At 41.2% G+C, this 18,654-nt stretch overlaps 1 protein-coding gene across 1 annotated transcript in view; it reads right to left on the bottom strand.

The window, feature by feature from the left end:
- Positions 1 to 348: 348 nt before the first annotated feature.
- Tm9sf2 (transmembrane 9 superfamily member 2) overlaps positions 349 to 18,654 on the bottom strand; it is a 54,213-nt gene continuing 35,907 nt past the window's right edge. The window contains exons 10-17 of the mRNA XM_036199127.1: positions 16,958 to 17,090; positions 15,023 to 15,142; positions 12,983 to 13,040; positions 10,788 to 10,947; positions 9,888 to 10,039; positions 8,690 to 8,801; positions 4,573 to 4,744; positions 349 to 1,034 (exon numbers count right to left, since the gene is read on the bottom strand). Of these exons, the coding sequence (XP_036055020.1) occupies positions 967 to 1,034; positions 4,573 to 4,744; positions 8,690 to 8,801; positions 9,888 to 10,039; positions 10,788 to 10,947; positions 12,983 to 13,040; positions 15,023 to 15,142; positions 16,958 to 17,090 (975 nt within the window). The 3' untranslated portion in view covers positions 349 to 966. The remainder of the gene's footprint in view (positions 1,035 to 4,572; positions 4,745 to 8,689; positions 8,802 to 9,887; positions 10,040 to 10,787; positions 10,948 to 12,982; positions 13,041 to 15,022; positions 15,143 to 16,957; positions 17,091 to 18,654) is intronic.

The following is an 18,654-nucleotide window of genomic DNA, read 5'->3' as shown; positions in this document are numbered from 1 at the left end:
TATAGGCATTACAGAGGTGTGCCACTACATCTCGCTGACTTAAAATAAGTCAAGAATATAAACTATTAATAGTAACAATATAAGGCTTGCATTTAAGTTCTAAATGTGTCATTTATCTGACAAGACAGGCATGACTACAATTTCTATCATCCTTTCAGAGTGGAAATTCAGATTTGACAAAACCCAAAAGACTGAAATTTCACTTAAGTGGAAAGTGAGAAACATTATATTAACGGTATTCAACAATACCAGATAAAATATATATGTAAATCACTTCAAATATCTGTGGTCAACAGATTTATAGTCATAGAATCTCCTTTAACATGCAACAGGGAATGATGCAATGAAGACATTTTTACAATATTTATTAAGATAACAAATTTATAAATTCAAAGACTCAGAGGCACATAGTTTAAAAGGCCAATACCATGAGAATAATGAAGTCAACACAGAAGAGTAAGAAGATATGAACAATTACAACCAATACAAGATTTTGAAAAGCCACATTCCCCCCAATGAACATGTCATAGGAATCATCCTTCAAAATTACCATGATAAAAAGTTATTTCCTTCAAAGAAAAATAATTCTTTCCACCTACCGAGCCTAGAAAATCCTATTTACAAGCAACTGTCCAGTCTTTCATCAGTATTATGGCCTCCTCTAATCTGCCATTAGAAGTATTGAAAAGTTTATAGCTATCGTATTTACAAATGCACATAATATTTAAATTTGCTCTTCATTGAGAACAACTGAATATATACTTAATCCAATCACAATACAAATGCTTTAGTGTTGAAATACAACTTGTGGGTAGAGGTGCATGGGGAGAGGTGTACTTAGAAATATGTTGTTTCTGAAGGATTACTAGGCCAATAAGTCTGAGAAAACTCAAGGTAGTCACAAAGCAAGTCTCTGTTGATGAAGATTTAATTTATTTCTGTTTTAACTGGACGCACTGGGCTTCTTCAGTCAACTTTCACCACACTGTATATTTTGGTGACAAACCAAAAGCATGCAAAGAAGCCAATTGTTCCTAGAAAAGAAAAGAAAAAACAAAATAAATCCCTTTCAAAAGAAGTTCATTAGTTTATACCAAAAACCAGATGTAAAATGACTGGGTCCTTTAAAAAGAACACAACTTTTCAACTTTGGTGGGCCAGGAATATAACACAGCTCCATGAGCTTGCTTTTGAAGAATATGAAATCACTTAAAGTCCTTACAAAAACATGCAGAATTTCTTATATTGTAAAATTACCTAAATTTTCCATAATATACATTATTTTCCCTTTTTGGGGGTGGGTGGGGTGGGGAAGAACAGGGTTTCTGTTGTAGCCCTAGCTTGTCCTGGAACTCACTCTGCAGACTAAGCTAGCCTCTAAGAGATCTGCCTGCCTCTGCCTCCCAAGTGCTGGGATTAAAGGCGTGCACCACCACTGCCCAGCTGTTTTCCTTTTTATATACATCACTGAATTAAAAAATGAAAATATATCAAACCATGATTCCCATTTAAGAATATTTTTTTATCATAAACTGGAACTGCTACCATTATTTTTACCAGATTCACAGGATAATAAGATTTTTGTTTGTTTATTTGTTTGCTTTATTTTGTTTTCTAAGACAAGGTTTCTCTATATAACAGTCCTGGCTGTCCTGGAACTTGTTCTGTAGACCAGCATGTCCTTGAACTCACAGAGATCCATCGCCTCTGCCTACTGAGTGCTGGGATGTTTTCCAAGTATAGTTGCTAGGAATTTACAGTACTCAATGAGTTGCAGTAAGAGAATCTAGATGTTTCTGCAATATATGCAAAGTGATATAAGCAGGGTAAGAACAAAGATGCCCCAGCAGAAAACAACAGGCATCGTGGTTCTGCGCAGCACTCGGCTGTAACACTGCACACTGTATATGGTGAAAGGTATAAGCCCACTGCTTTTTTTGTTGTTGCAAGAAGGGCTTGAACACAGCCTCTCAGATACTAGGCAAGCACTCTACCACTCAGCTCTATCCTCAGCTCCGCACACATACCCTTTTCTCTCTGACACAGGGTCTCACTAAGTTATCCAGGTGGGTCTTGGACTCTTGAGTAGATAGGACTATAGGCCTGCACCATCATCCCACTCCAAATCCATTTCCTGACCACCATAAAGAGACGCCTCCATCAGACTGTTACAAAATAAAACATGTGCCTTCATTTTCAGCTACCTTCATCAATCTAGAATCTGAAGAATTGAGCTCTATTGGGGATATTCTTTCAGCATGACCAAATCAAAGCTCAAAGGAGTCTTATTGGAAGTATGGCCAAAATAAAACCTATTTCCTGTGATATGACATGTGGTATTCTTTCAAATCAAAGTTTTTGAAAAGTGACTTCTATTATGACTATGTATGTGTGGGTTAGTGTGGAGATCAGAGGCCAACTTTTGGGATAGTTCGCTCCTTCTACCATTGGTTCTGAGGATCAAACTCAGGCTTGAGTGGCAAGTGCTTCTAACCCTTGAGGCATCTCACCAGCCACAACAAGAGCTTCTTAAACTATGGGCTGTGGCTACCTGACAGCAATTTTCAACCTGTGGGCATGACCCCTTTGGGGTTGCATATCAGATACCCTGCATATTAGAACATTTATGTTATGATTCATATTAGTAGCAAAATGACAGTTACAGAGTAGCAACAAAGTAAATTTTCTGGCTGGGGGTCAGCACAACATGGGAAACTGTATTAAAGGGTGGCAGTGTTAGGAAGGTTGGGAACACTGCTACATGTAATCATGCAATTAGGGTACGGTCATGTAACGGTATGGAAATTCGGTGACAGTGAAAGGTTCCCGATGTGTAATGAGTGACAATCAACCCAAGATCCAGTCTGAGCTGTGGCAGCAATGCTCACCTGTGATGTGCCACACTCTACCGCAGCCTCAGACACACAGGATGCTCACAGTACCGCATGCACACACCAATATGCCATCATGTCACACACCACCAATGAATGCTGCCTGAAACACCCCAGCTACAGAACATTTATGAACTGCAGCGTCTTTAATGTATGTAACAGTTTTCTGTTCTTAAAAGAATGCTACTATTCCATCGTGGAAGACAAAGACTTTTAATGTTTCTTATTGTTATTTCTCAGCATATCCTGAGTGTATCTGTGGATTATAGCACGCTAGACAAACAAGCACATCTATTTCATTCATATGTAAATTTCCTTTAAAGATTCCATCTTTATTTTTAAATCATGTGTTTGTGTATGAGCATGTATAGGTGCCCTAGGGATACAGGGAGGTTGGAGCTACTTTGCAGATAGTTTTAAGCCACCTGTTGTGGGTGCCAGGACCTGAACTCAGGTCCTCTGAAAGAGCAATATATGCTTTTGACCACACAGTGATCTCTCTAGCCCTTGCAAAGTTGTTCAATCTTTAATGAATGGTTAAATTATACACCAAAGAATTATTTTAAAAAGACTGTTCTTTATTATTAATCAGTCGATGTTGATTTGTATTCCTACTGTATACAGTTGGAAACCGGGGGCCACAGAAATGCTCTCCAGGCAGAAAAGCTTAAGAGCCCTGTGTAAACTACACTTACACTTAGTGAACCTAACTCAGACTCTGTTCTACAGCAGCATGTATTACACTATAAAACCTCCCACAATGTTGTAAATGTTGTAAACCTGTTTAAGAAATAAATGGAAGCATATTACTTTCCTTAGGAACAACTCTGGGAAATGCCCAGTAAGTAGGGTACAGATACACACATACAGGGGACCCATATGGTCCCTGTGAGAGGCTTCTGTTTAATGTCCCAACAGGTTTTCATCATTATTTTAAATGTAATACACAGAAGGTATTACAGACTTTCTAAATCTATACACAGTATTTGGAACAGACTTGGGAAGTTATAAACGTTCCTCCATCCACCCTTACAACTGGATATATGGTGAGGAGGGGTTAGGTGAAGGTTGTGCGCTGGTGCAGAGTGCTCAGTATCACTTTTTGGATCACCAAAAGGCTTGGGAAAAGGTTAGGCTTAATTTCACAGACCTAATGGTGAAAATACAAACATCACATCACCATCTTGGCAAGCCTACGGACACAATGTACATTCTGAAGAGGACACCTTTCCTTAGACTACAGGCAGTTAACTTCTGTTGTGTAAACAGACTGGCTTTAAGTAAAACAGGGTCAGTTTGGAATTCTAAAGCACACATAGGAGCAGCTCATCTGGATAAAGTTTTTGGAGTGTGCCTCACACCCTCAAAGAGATCCCTGTCCTACACAGTGAAGTTCACAAGTACATGTAACACTGCTGTTTTAGACATCATGTAGTTGACTAGGGTCTGGGATCTAAATCTATCATACAGCACTAAGACACACATCCAAGTCCAACCTGTGTGATGTATGACCTCGCTTCTGTTTTTGCATTTTCACTTTCCTGAGCTGCAACTACAAGCAGGCATGCCAAACGATGCTCAACTGGGCTGAGGGCTCAATAAGGGGCAGTGAGTAGCAGAAACATTCATAAAGGAGAAATAGATTGAATAAAAACATTAAAAACCACCATTTATGTCTTACCTGTAAAAAGAAAGAAGATCAAAACCATTATCATAGTATAACCAAAGTAGAGGATTGTACTTGCTGTTCCGGTGATCTGAAGTTTGGAAAAGAAGTAGTGTATGGCGTAGATTAAGAAATAAACTGCAGTGAAGCCACTGGTGAGGAAGGAACGCCACTGCCAATGATAATCCTAGGTGAGGAGGGAAGCGAGGAGTGACAGTTACTTCCTAACCTCCAACAACACGGAGTCAATACAATCATCACAAGCCATAACGTCAATGGAAGCCCCAACCCAATTTCTGCCACAGTTGCTAGCCGACTGAACTTTGTGTATTTCCCACCTCACTAAAGGTGCTCAGAGGCACACTCTTATTTGCTATGTAGCTACTTAAAAACTAGCTAAAAATGTATGAGAAAATATCCAACAGTTTATGAATAACAAAGGATCAGATTATATTTGAAAGCTTATGATTCTGAAGGAAAAACAAAGTACAAAATACCTTTGACAGTTCAAAATTAATATCATTTTATTCAAATTTACAGTTCAGTCAACTCTACACAAGAGCAATTTCCTATTACGGCCTGGCTGAGATTTACTTCCAATTATAACTCACATAATTCCAACAAGGTAGGTGGTTAGGACAGCTATTCTTGCTTTACATAAAGTAGTTTATAGCACAGCAGAGCATCTTTAGAAAAAGAAAACCTTCCAATCTCTGCTACAACCGGGAATATGTGGAAAAAATACTGTATTTTAAAAAGCAAACTAAGCGCTGAGTATATCTATAATCCCAACACTCAGGAGGCTGAGACTAGCCTGTCTACATGGTGCATTCAGGCCAGACTAGGTGAGATGAAGTAAAAAAAGAAAAAAAAAGTAAAAACAAAACCACCACAAACAAAATAAGTAAAACAAGATCAGGGGAGAAAAGCATACATAAACAAAACTCTACTACAGTTAATCGAAGAATTCATCAATGTTTTAGAGCGTTAACACCTCCACACAAAACCAGGCAAGGGCATGGACGTGCACATACTAGGCAAGCACTCAACCCAGGTGTATTTATACAATGGACAAACACAGGACACAAAAAACCCTAGAAATACCTTTCAAAAAGGATTTCAAACATTTATATGCCCAAAAGTATAAAACGTCATGACATAAATGACAGAAAACCTAAGTAAATGAAAAAAATATATGCTTGTGTTTGTAAGCTGGACAACTTAACACCTAAGATGCTACTACCTCCATGGTAGTCTGGATCAGTGCAGACCCTACCCACTGTTTAAAGATCCGGCCAGATAGCCCAAGTGTTGAGCTCCTGGTTCAGTAGAAGACACTGTCCAAGAATTAGGTTGGGGAGTGACAGATGTTATGTGACAAGCACCTGCAAATGTAAGTTCATACACAAACACCAACACACACAAACGCAAACATCTTTTACTGTGACAGAAAGGCAGGTCTTCCAATTTCAGATGGAATTACAAAGAATGGCAAAATATACTGATTTTACACAGAGTCAGAAGACTCACCATTCGCTATTCAAAGCTTACAATGAAAACTATCAGAGCCAAAACAGTATGGCATAGAACATCCTATAGATGACGACAAGAGAATGGAAAATCCAGAAGTGAACTTATACATCTACAGCCAACTGAGCTTCACCAAGGCAGCCACAGCCAAGACCATTCAATGAGGACAGAATAGTTTCTTCACCTGGCAAGAAATGTTATCATGACATTAAAATGCAAAAGCAACAGAAGAAAAACATTAGGTAAGTAAATTGAGGAAAAAAAAACAAGCCTCTCTGGAAGAATATCAGGAAAGTGAGAAGCACCAAAGAATGGAAGAAATGATCTGAAGAAGGCTAGGGACATATAAGACAACTGAAAAATGGGCAGGACTGAACAGACATTTACTAAAGATACAGTATTCCTACTCAAGGAAAAGATGTGCAACATCATCAGACACTGAACACAGAAATTCAAAGGAGACAGCTCTGCATACCCACTACACAACTGTGCCAAAGAGCCAAAAAGGCTCAGACTGGAAGAGCTGATGAAGACTTAGAGGACTAGAAACTGTACGCTGCTGGTGGAAATGTGAAGTGTGGCCTTCAGGACACAAAGCAAAGAATCATCACGTGGCAAAGCATCCAGAAGAGCTAAAACACACTGAAGTACTGTGGTGGGCGTTCACAGTAGCATACTGACAACACCAAAAGGGGAAATACTTACACGTCCGCCAGTGGATAACCCCATACACAGACGTCACACATACAGTGGAATATTATTCAATCACAAAAGGAATAAAAGCACTAAAATATGCTAGAGTAGAACCCTTACAAATTACAATTACTGCAGGGCGGTGGTGGTGCATGCCTTTAATCCCAGCACTCGGGAGGCAGAGCCAGGCGGATCTCTGTGAGTTCGAGGCCAGCCTGGTCTACAGAGCGAGATCTAGTAAAGGCACAAAGCTACAGAGAAACCCTGTCTGGAAAAACAAAAACAAAACAACATAAACGAACAAAAATTATAATTATTTCCTATGCTTTTACTTTTTTAGAAATTTACTTATTATTACTGTGTATGTTTGGTGTGTATGGATACCTGGATGTGCTAAGGCACCTGTGTAGAGGTCAGAGGACAACTGCATAGAGTGGGTTTTCTTTTCCTACCTTTACTTGTGTTTCAGGGACTCACGTCGTCAGGTTCTTTATCTGGATAAGCCATCTTCCTGACTCCAGAATCTTTTCTGTTGTGTGTTTTTGAGACAGGGTTTCTCTGTGTAGCTCTGGCTGTCCTGGAGCTCATTTTACAGCCAGGCTAGCCTCAAACTCAGAGATTCGCCTGCCTCAACCCTTTGAGTTCTAGGATTACAAACACATGCCACACCATGTTCTCCTTTAGAGACAGGAAGCAGACTAGTGGTTGCCAGGGTCAGGGGAAGAAGGAAATGGATAGTCAATGCTTATGGATGGGCTTTCTATGTGTAGAGAGAGTGAAAACATTCTCGAATCAGACAAGAGGAGAGAGTTGCACAAAACATGCTAAGTGCCAGTCATTTTTTAACTTTCAAAACATGAATTAAACTTAAATGAACAAATAAAAACAGAACACAAAACTCAGTTTAACAGATTTTATCTGTATACAAAGTACTGAAAGAATGGATGAATGATCGGCTAGGCTGCGAGCTACATATAGCCAAGGACAGCTGCGAAGCAGCCCTTCCCAGGACAGAGAGCTGAGAGGAGCAGAGTGTGAGTGACCTAAACACTTGGTTCTTAGGCATAAATTCTGTACAGGACACTATGCTGCAATGTCAAAAGGCTGGACACTCTAGAGCCTCACCAATCATTCTATCTCTGATACAATGATGCTAACATTGTGGTGTTGCCATGAATCATAACTCATTACAATGTAAGCATTGAAACTTTTCCATGAACTCTGCCACTCTGACTACTTATCTTTTCAGGAAGAAAAAAAAGGTTTTTCGAGACAGGGTTTCTCAATGTAACAGTTCTGGCTGTCCTGGAACTAGCTTTGTAGACCACACTGGCCTTGAATTCAGAGATCCACTTGTCTCTTTCTCCAGAGATTAAAGGCATGTATCACCACCACCCAGCTTAGAAATATTTATTATATGTGTGTGTGCCTGTCTGAATTGTGTACCACTTGTGTAAAGGTGCCCGAGGAGGTGGAATTACAGGTTTTAAGTCACCTGATGTGGGTGCTGGGAACTGAACCCTGGTCCTCTGCAAGAGCAGGTGCTCTTTCCACTGAGCCATCTCTCCAGTCCCCAATTACTTTTTTTTTAACCAATTTTTAGAACTCAGAAACATCCATAAGAATATTAATTTTTAAGTCAGATAGTCATAAAAGTTGAATTCAGTACACTATAATATTCTTGGGAAATTAACATTCTAAAATCTCTACTAATAACCTTTAAATAAATATAACGAACAAGAATATGATCTTGATTCAATCCTAAAGAGGCTTTCTTTTGATTTGTGAATAGAGGTCAATTTCTTTGATAATAAACATGTAGAGAAATTATCTCAATAATACTCAAGCTGAAATATGCGAAAGTTATAATACTGCCTATAAATTAACATTGAATACTGCTAACACGTACCTCTGCACATAGGTGGAAATAGCAAAGAAGTATAGTTGCTTCAGAACATGTAATAACCAAAATGATAAACACCAGAAACAGGAAGCCAAACATGTAATACATCTGATGTGACCTGTAATCAAACATGTCAGGACACAATGATATAAATATTTTGACACAAAAATGACATATTATTCATTGTATTTTGAGCTAGGAAGGTTTTCTTTTTTTCTCAACAAATCAAGATAATTTTGCACAGGTTTGGTGATGGAGAGGGCTGAGTCAAGGAAGGATATGGTGGCAATGCCATCAGATTTTAGCCTCCTGTTCAGGTAAACCCTGAAACCACTATTCAGGAAAATGTGGCAAGCCTGTTTACCTACTAGTGACAGAAGTATTTGAGAAAAACACGATGGAAAGACACAAACTAGGAAAAGCCACATTAGCACGTAAGGCTGCAGAATGTGGAAAATAACTATAATAACTGGGAAGGAAAGACATTCTCAGCACGGGCAAAGCCCCAGTTAATTTCAGTTTCATGCTCCCTCAGATCCTGGCACAACTGTGATGCGTGTCCATATTAACTAGAGTGATCACAGTACACTACTCCACTCAAACACACTGCAATATGGAGGCTCAAAATCACAGTAATTTTCCATGGCATGGAGGCACATGCCTTTAACCTCACCATTTGGGAGACAGAGGCAGACAATCCCTGTGAGTTCAAGCCCAGCCTGGTCTACACAGAAAGTTCCAGGCCAGTCAGGGATACATAAGTCTTACTTCAAAAACAGCTTTCTCACAGGAACAAGAAACAGTGAATACGGATCTGAGTAATGGTACAGAACGTCCATGGAAACCAGCCCTTCTCCAACCCCCACTCTCTCCCCATGAGCACTCAAGCCCCCTCCCTGCAGCAGTGCAGTTACTTGAGAGCACGGCCAGGAAAGACCTGGCCCAGCCTCTGCCACACAGACTGCATTCTGCGGATGCAGTCACTCAACTTCCTAAAGCTCATTTTCTTCTCTGGAATCCTGAGAGCTAGATAAGAATTAACAAGAGTAAGAAATAGAAGCTTTCGATTAGTGTTAGCTATTACCACTACTCCACTCTTCTCCATGGTTTGTTATCAGAGCTGTTTACACCTGTAACCCACAAACACCAACAGTCCCCCACACACAATGATAACGAGGAAGAGAGGACTCTGTCCTCAGCTTACCAAATGCTATTCAGGATGAAGAAAAGCTGTATAAAGATGCAGCCGAAGGGCAAAATCCCCCCCATGATGATACCAGGCAAGGGCTTTGTGTAGAATGACTGTTCAGGGATCTGACGAGGAATTTGATTGGTTCGAACTGGGTGTTCAATGGCCTTCACAGAAAAAAAAAAGGGATTCGTAATTAAGTAGCTATTAAAATACTCTCTGCACATTTTTTTTTTTTTTGCTTCCTTCCTTCTTCCTTCCATATTAATACTATTTGACATTGGACATCTATTTAAGTCATCAAATTGAAATATGTAATTAGAAGCAATGAATCAGACATTGCCAGGTATTGTCTGCCTTCTGAACAGGCCAGGCTAAAGCTTTTTCTACTGGTCATCTACTGACCAATGGCTTTACACAAAGTAAGAAATAAGAGAAGATAATATGGCATTAATAAGGCAAACTCTGGATTTTCATTTTAATTATATACTTACTAAAGAATACTGGGAAGTGGGCAAAAATACCCTTATTACACCCCTGCCCCCCAATTTACCTGTTTAAGAACATAAGTGGGGGGAATACTGCAAACAAAGAAACCTTATGCCACGTGTGTTGGTGCATGCCTGTATCCTAAGCATTCAGGAGATGGAAGTGGGAAAATCAAGCTTGCTACAGAGAACTTGCTTTTAAAAACCCAACATTTATTCCTGGGAACTGAACTCTTATACTTTTGGTTGTGAGCCTAGCCTTTAATAGCTGAGCCATCTCTCCAGTCCTAAAAACCCAACATTCCTAACACTATTATTTCATGAACTTGGGACTAGATCTTAAGGATAAATTTACACCTTGTGACGTTTTTTTAAATGGTATCTTTTAAGGCAGAACAGGTGCTGACATTAGCACCTAAGAACGTACATTCTTCTTAAAGCCAAAGTATGCACCAATAAACGTCAAAGGCACAGATATGCAGAACCAAAGGGCCAAGATGGCAACCAGAGTGCCAAAAGGAATGGCTGCCGAAGAGCCTTCTCCCCAGAGGATCAGGTTCATTATAAAGAAGTCAGCAAACACAATCCTGAAAGACAAAAGTAAGAACAAAGTCAACAAGGGACAGTAGCCTGCGATTCATGCTACAACATTAGAGAGAGGACAGAGAATAAAACAGGTAGAATTTCTAAGTCATGGGGTTCACAAAATTTAAAACTTTACTACAAACAGCTAAATTGCTTTTTCGGCTGCTCTGACCAATTTAAACTCCAACCAGCAGCTGATAAAAGTTGCCTTTCCACATATTTTCATCACAGTTAGAACTGTTGTAACTTGTATTTCTATGGACAACTGCAGTGAGCATCTGGCACTTGCTGGCTCTGGCGTCACTTTCGAACTTGCTGGCTAGACCCCCTGCTTACTTTTCATTTGGGCTACATGTTTTCTGCAAAGTAGCTCTGCATTATTTCTATACTCCAGTCACTAATTCCTTGCTAAACATCATGCTTCCCCTTGAGGTTTTACTGAATTCAAACATCTAAATGTGTGCAGCTGTACTTCCACCAAGGCTTTCTAAGTACATTTCCCAATTAGCAACAACGGTGCCTTGGATAAACGGCACGGCCTATGGTACTGCCACTGCTCAAAGCTCCCAAGTATATTTTTTAAAACAAGGCTGTTAATCATAAAATATATACTTTACACTCTCTTTCCACACTGGGGAGAGAACCTACGTCCTTGTATGTAATACTTAGCATACACAAGGATGCAGGTTCAATGCCCAGCACAGACAAAAAAGCTCTGAGCAGTGGCAGTAAGAGCCTGTTCCTCCCACCTCCCTTAGTTTTTTTGAGACAGGGTTTGTGTAGCTCAGGCTATCCTGGAGCCAGCCCTGTAGACCAGGTTAGCCTTGAACTTAGGGATTCGCCTGCCTCTGCCTCTCAAGTATTGAAATTAAATAAAGGGGTACACCACTGCCTGGCAAGACCCAGACTTCTAAAACAGTACAAATCCAAGAAGAGTTGTGAGAGTCGGCTAGAGGAGGACTGGAGAGAAAGACACCAGCAGCCCTGAGGACAACGCTTTCCAGATCTGAAAACGGGAATGCCACTACACATTTCAGGAAAGCACTGGGAGGAAGTACTGATGCCGTGAGTTTGCACTGCACCATGTGTGCAGGGTAAGCGAGAACAGGAGCGCAGACTGCTGCTCAAGGCACTCTTCCTGCGGTGGGAAAGAAGTAAGCACGAGCAGGAAGCTACTCAGGAAGCTCTTTCAGGAGCTGGGAGAGTGAAGTCTCTCTAGGAAAAAGTCACATGCACACAACACAACAAGGGCAGCAACAGGAGGTGCCAGACTGAAAGATCCTAAGGGAGCAGTTGGGACAGTACTGGTGAGTGGAGACAGAAGCAGCCATGACCAAGCATACAGACTGGATCAGAACACAAACGCTGAGATGCATGTGGGACTCATGGAGGCCAGTTACAGAGGGAGTGTGGCTGGCCTACAAAGACACTGCTACCACCATGCTTGTTTCTTGGTGAACAGCAGCCCTTCTGCTAGGGCCCCCTTGTGTGCTCTCCCTGTACTGTGTGTTCCCAGCAATGGGAAGGTCATGGTGCACACTAGGTGAGAATAGAAGCATCTCTCCAGAAAGCCAAGACTGTTTTGACTTGTGGTGTTCATTAAGTTTTGGAACAAGTCACTCTACATAATGGAGTATACCAAATATTGGCAATACGTCTGATGAAAACCCCACGCCGGCCTGTCTGGGCACCCGTCAGGGAGAAGCCCTCCCTGAGATCAGGTCAAAAGCTTTACTGCAACCTTATATGGCAACATGTCAGGACAACTGCTGCAGACTAAGAGATAGAAAGACTTTCTGTCAAGGGAGGTGCTAGCTAGCCTTTTCTCCCTCATACAAAAAACAGCAATTGTTTGTAGTATCTAAAGATAATTTTCATATATAAGGTACATGGTATCACTTAGCACAGGTATACTAAATATTCACATTACAAGTTTTCAAAACTTAAATGCTTTCTCAGATACCTGACTTAGAGACATAAGGGACTGAAAAGGTTGGGGGAATATGATCATTAAGAATTACTGAAAAATTCACTTACCCAGGACAAAGAAATGATGTCAACAAAACATTTGTTTTCCACTTCTCGCCCCCAAAGGCTAAGGAAGAAAACAAAATATAAGCACAGATTTTCCTTCAAAGCAGACCAGTGCTCACACCCAAATGTCTGTCAGGCAGCACAAGTGGCTCACCAGGAAGAGACCTTCACACATCTGCTATGATGCTTGTTATTAAATGTCCCACAGTACATGGCCAAGAGGCTAAGCCACCCAGATCTGGTCTCATTTCCTGATGCCACAAAACAAACAACTCCCCATGTCGGCATCGATGAACTGCCTGGTGTGGAAACGACACGGGGGACTCTTGCTCACCTGTGGTCAGTTCTAGAATCTGTCTCACAACCCTCAAGCCTAACTTGCAACATCTCTAATTCCACAGTAGGTCTGAGTGCTCAGGGCTCTCTAGTACTGTGGTTTCTGGGGCGTGAGTGGAGAGAGGAGTGTGGCATCAGGAAACCAAGAGAAGGGGCTATACTTTCTGACAGAATGAATTTGCTCACACAATTTTTACTTTCCTTTGCTCCTCTCTAATTTTTTCCCTTCCACTTAAAAGTATCAAATCATGAACTGTGCAGAGTAAAAAGTGACATTTCTTCTCTGTTCCCGTTTAAACTGGGTGTGAAGAGTTCTCTTTTTGATTTGAAAAACATTTTCATATCATTTATAAGCAAGTTTGCATACACTACTTTAAAGGAAAATGACAAAAATTAAATGAATTATAAAAATTTGATATGAATTCAGTTATTGTAGACTGTGAATTTACTGTTGAGTTTAATAATAAACACAACTCCAAACTTCAAAATATTTTGTTTTTAAATGTATTTTATGTCTATGAGGGCCTGCACATATGTATGTGCACTTGTGCGTGTGCCTGGCACCAGAGATCAGAAGGTGCTGGAGCCCTGGGACTGGAGCAGCAGATGTCTGTGAGTGACCATGTGACCTGGCAACAGAGCCAGGTCCTCTGGAAGAACAACAAATGCTCTTAACCACTGAGCCGCCTCTCCAGCTCCTCAAAACATTGTTAAAGTGCAAGCAGCCACATAAAAAGTGGTTTACAAAAAATCCTTTTAGCAACCGGAGTTCTTCTGCCGGAGCCATGACACCAGCTCTCAGCAATATTCTTATTGTCTAATGTAGACTCTGACCTGAGCAGGGAGGTGTGAGGGTGGAGACGTTAGCAGAAGGTCTAGGAGGGGTAATGTGGATGGAGAGAGAAAGGGATAAAGGAGCAGAGTCTGCTTAAGAAACTCAGAGAAGACTCTGTGGCTGAAAATAAGGCTGGCATGAGAGGCAAGCAGGTTCTGACAGTATCTCACATGTATTAACATGCACAGGTCCCGTGTCCTTCAGTGAGAGTACAAGAAGAATAAGAACAGAACTTGGGAAGTAACCCTGAACCCCTCCCACCCCCACATGATAGGACCTGACAGGGAATCAAGTCTAGCCTGAGGTCTCCCAACCCCACCTTATGGTCACCCAGGCAACTCTACAGTGTTTCACCTCAAATCTTCTTCCTATCAGCAGAGCACAGGGAACTGAAGACAGGGCTTCAGCATCATTCCTAGGCACAGCCCACTGCCACCTTCTCTGACCTAAGCTGCCAACCACACTGTGGCCCTGACCCTTTGTTCTCTGAACTCTGTCTGACCTCTCAAGAGAAGAGACAGAAACTAATGACACAAATGTTACTTCCTTCAGGGCTCCCCCTGCAATGACACGTCTGTTTACTTGAGTTTATAAATGTTAAATTGGTATGCCGCTTTGTTCCATCCCAAAGCTAAAGCTTTAAAGGAAGAGGGGGAGGGGACAGCAGGTAAGCAGCATCACAATAGCTTATGCTACTGTCAAAGCCCTTGAGAGAGAAATCTACAACAGCCATCCATGGAACTAAGAAATCACTACCCAGGTTCTTATCTAGAAACCTGTGGTATCTGTCCAGGCAGTGCCACCCCCACCCCCACCCCGTCAGAACCACAATGGTGGCAGACTCAAGTGCAGTCAGTATGGCCTTTACTTACATTTGTAGAATCTGGCAGCAACATAGCCAGCAGGTGTGCCCAGCAACACCCACAATACCACAGCACACGTCATCAGGGCTCCTCGATTGGCAGGGGACAAGAATCCCAGACAAGCAAAAACTAAGAAGCAACCATTAAAAGTTGAAAATGTTATTACTCTGCTTCCTTTGTTATGAAATGGCAGAATACTTTTTTTTTTTTTTTCTATAAGAAAACAAATACAACCTCATGAAAAATACACATAGTCCCATGCAGCTAGTGATGGCTAACATATGCATGAATATGATCTCGAATGGAGCTAGCTCTACTGGGGAGTCTCCAATGGGTCCAGAAGATTCCATCTAGGTAGTTCCTGATAAAACACTAATTCAGAATAATATTCTCAAGTGCCATTTCTGGGCCGAGTCTATCTTGGTTCTCTGGCAGCATCATGCTAGCCCCTGGCTTACTAAGATTTTTTATGCTGCTTTCTTCAGGCCTACCTGGAGAATACTAAGTCTAAGCAGTCTAATACTCTTATAAATTCTATCCATCCTATCAAAGTCATTATCTCCTTAGTTGTTGTTACATTAAAACAACAACAGCAAGTACTACCTAGTCTTCAGAATAAATAAGCCTAGCGACCTGAGTGTAAAGCCTGAAGGTGTGGACTGTGGCTTTCAAATTTACTCAGATATTGGCATTTAAAAAATGATAGTTATTCCCACTACAGAATATGCAGGCAGGCAGTAGTGGGATACACCTTTAATCCTAGCACTAGGGAGCCAGAGGCAGGAGGAATAAACAAGCAAGCAAACAAAAACAAACAAAACAACAAGAAAAAGCAGTAATTGCACTAACAGAAACTCACTACTGTTCACGGTGGCTCACACTGTACCCAGCACTAGGGACCGGGAGCAGGGGCACTACTACGAATCTGAGGCCAGCATGTCTACATCCTGAGTGTCCAGGCCAGCTCAGGTTACAAAGGAATACCTTGTCTCAAAAAAGTAAGGCTAAACAAAAGACTACATACTATGACATATGTGACCTGTAACCAAACAAGATCAGATGTTCCCTAGAAAAAAATTAAAAGGTCATCAGTGGATTTAGTTTGTTTGTTTGAGACAGGGTCTCTTTGTGTAACCCTGGCTGTACTGGAACTCGGTTTGTAGAACAGGCTGGACTCCTCTGCCCCCTGCTGGGATTAAAGGCTGTCTGTGCCACCACAGCTGGCACTGTTCTTTTGTTTAAAAAAGAAAAGAAACAATTCTAGAAAGCTGTTTTCTAGAACAGTAACAACATTTGTTACTTGTCACCAGGAGCTGGACTCAACAAGCAAAACTATGGCTTAAAAATATATACACAATGCAGAAAAGTCCATTCATAAACAGTTTCTCTTACAGAAAAGAACAGGGAAAGAAACTGGAATTAATGGACCCTAGGGAGCAGTCTCAGAGTGACCCTGCATCTGACCAGTCCCTCTAAAGGAGATCTATTTCACCGATAAAACTTTCTGCAATAAAATTTCTCAAGATCCCCAGGTGGCTCAAAAGACCCTGTAGTTATGGAACACTGGCAAAAAAGAAGTTACTTTCTAAATTTCCCTATGAGAAAACACTACAAAAACTCCCTTTTCACCCCTGGTTCCCTCTCTTCAATCCTGGATGCTGTAGATCCGTGGACTCCTAGCTGCCTGTTCCTTCCTCTGGAGCTGGACGGAACAGCCAAACTGAGTGGCGCTGGCTCCAGGTGGGTCTCTCAGGACCTGCATACCTGTAGCCCAGTTGGAGGGAGACACCCCATCAGCCTCTGAGTGAATCTAACCTGTCCCCAAGGTGCTCAGAGACAAAGCACACAGAATGAAAGTCAAAGGCTCTTAGCATAACCACTTCCCATAGGAAAACTTATTATTCAGACAAAGTATTTTCTTTTTAGTCTTCATTTAAAACTTACACAGAGTGACAAAAGTCATAATTAAGATCTGTGTCCCGGATCCTAGAAAGACTGACAGCAGCATCCCCTTTCTTGGAGGACGGAATATATCACCATGAACTAATTTCCAGCCAAATTCTTCCTGGGCATCCTCCTATAAAAACAAAGAACTCAGTTCAGCATGTCACATGGGAACATTTTGGTCTGTTTACCATTGGATATGCTGCTATACATTTTTCAAACTTACGTTAATTACTTTAGTTATGAAAAATAGAACGTTAAGCATGGAGTTTTAAACAGCTTTCTAGAACTGTTTATTTTCTTTTTTAAAAAAGATTTATTTATTGTGTATTTATGTATACAGTGTTCTGCCTGCATGCCAGATCTCATTACAGATGGTTGTGAGCCACCATGTGGTTGCTGGGAATTGAACTCAGGACCTCTGGAAGAGCAGTCAGTGCTCTTAACCACTGAGCCATCTCTCCAGCCCCTAGAATTGTTTCTAAAGGAATGTTATGTACTGAAAAGCTTTGGAAAACTCCCTACCACACACAAGGCCCTCTGTAAGATCCTCAGCACCATCAAGGAAAAGAGACTGAGGCTGGAGAAACTTTACACAGATAACATGATCCTACCGAACTGTGGGAATAAACTTAGCTGTAAAACATGTTTGTACCACAAGCCCAAACTGCGTCTGTCTTACACGTATGTACTGAAATCAAGAGCTTTACCTGACTGTTTGACCAGACATGACAAACACAACTACAGAATCCTCACTCCTCCAAGTCTCCTCTAGATGAAAACACCACCTTCCAACTGCTCAGCCTCCCAAACCCCGAGTCATCCTTCTGTCGTGTCTCAGCATCACAACGTGCCCACATGTCACACTCTTCCTCCTCCTCTTTGCTTCAGTTCACCACCTCTTATTTGGTCCATCTGGTTACACTCCACAGGCCTGTTTCTGCCTCTGCTCCCGTTTAGCTGATCCTTAATACAGCCGCCAGAGGGACCCTTCTAACCAGAAAGACCAGAAACCTGGGGGTCATCTACTGGCCCTCTCTGGCTTCTGTATTCTCTAGCACTAGCTCCACCCACTTCTTAAATACCCCCTGGATATATCTGTCCCTGCTTTCATTTTGGGGAGATATGTAACACTCGCTGGACTGGTCTCTGCATTTCTAATCTCATCCTGCCCCAAACAATTCTCCAGGTAACATCTGAAGCTGTTTTGCTAAAATACAAATATAGCACATTGCTGCTTTTTCAAGTTTTCCAGCAGTTTCTCAATGATCTTTCTTCACTGCAGCTTCCTAGTCCTTTAGAACGTGTCTCCACTGGCTACCTTCAGCCATCCCTCTTGACAGTCCTCTAGGTCCATCCAAATCCCTCCCATAAATTCCCATTTAAACCCTTCATCCTTTTAAGCAGTGGGCAATGCTACTGCTAATACATCATATTTTTGTTTTTAGCAAATATAAATCAACTGAAACTTAATATGTCTTAAAGTTATATGTAGATATGACTCTAGCTCAAGATAACAGTAATGACCAAAGTATGTGCTTTCTTTACAAAACACTTGACATGCATTTTGGTCTTACTTCCCGGACATTACACAAATGCAAAGCTGAAGTATTACTAAACATACATGGTCTCTCGAGAGATTAAATAAAATTTTACCTAGGATTGGTTTAATGAAACCGGAGGACGGGGAGGGGAGG

The sequence above is a fragment of the Onychomys torridus genome, chromosome 9, assembly GCF_903995425.1.
Source record: "Onychomys torridus chromosome 9, mOncTor1.1, whole genome shotgun sequence".
Classification (NCBI taxonomy): domain Eukaryota; kingdom Metazoa; phylum Chordata; class Mammalia; order Rodentia; family Cricetidae; genus Onychomys; species Onychomys torridus.
This window is presented reverse-complemented; position numbering and strand designations above follow the sequence as displayed.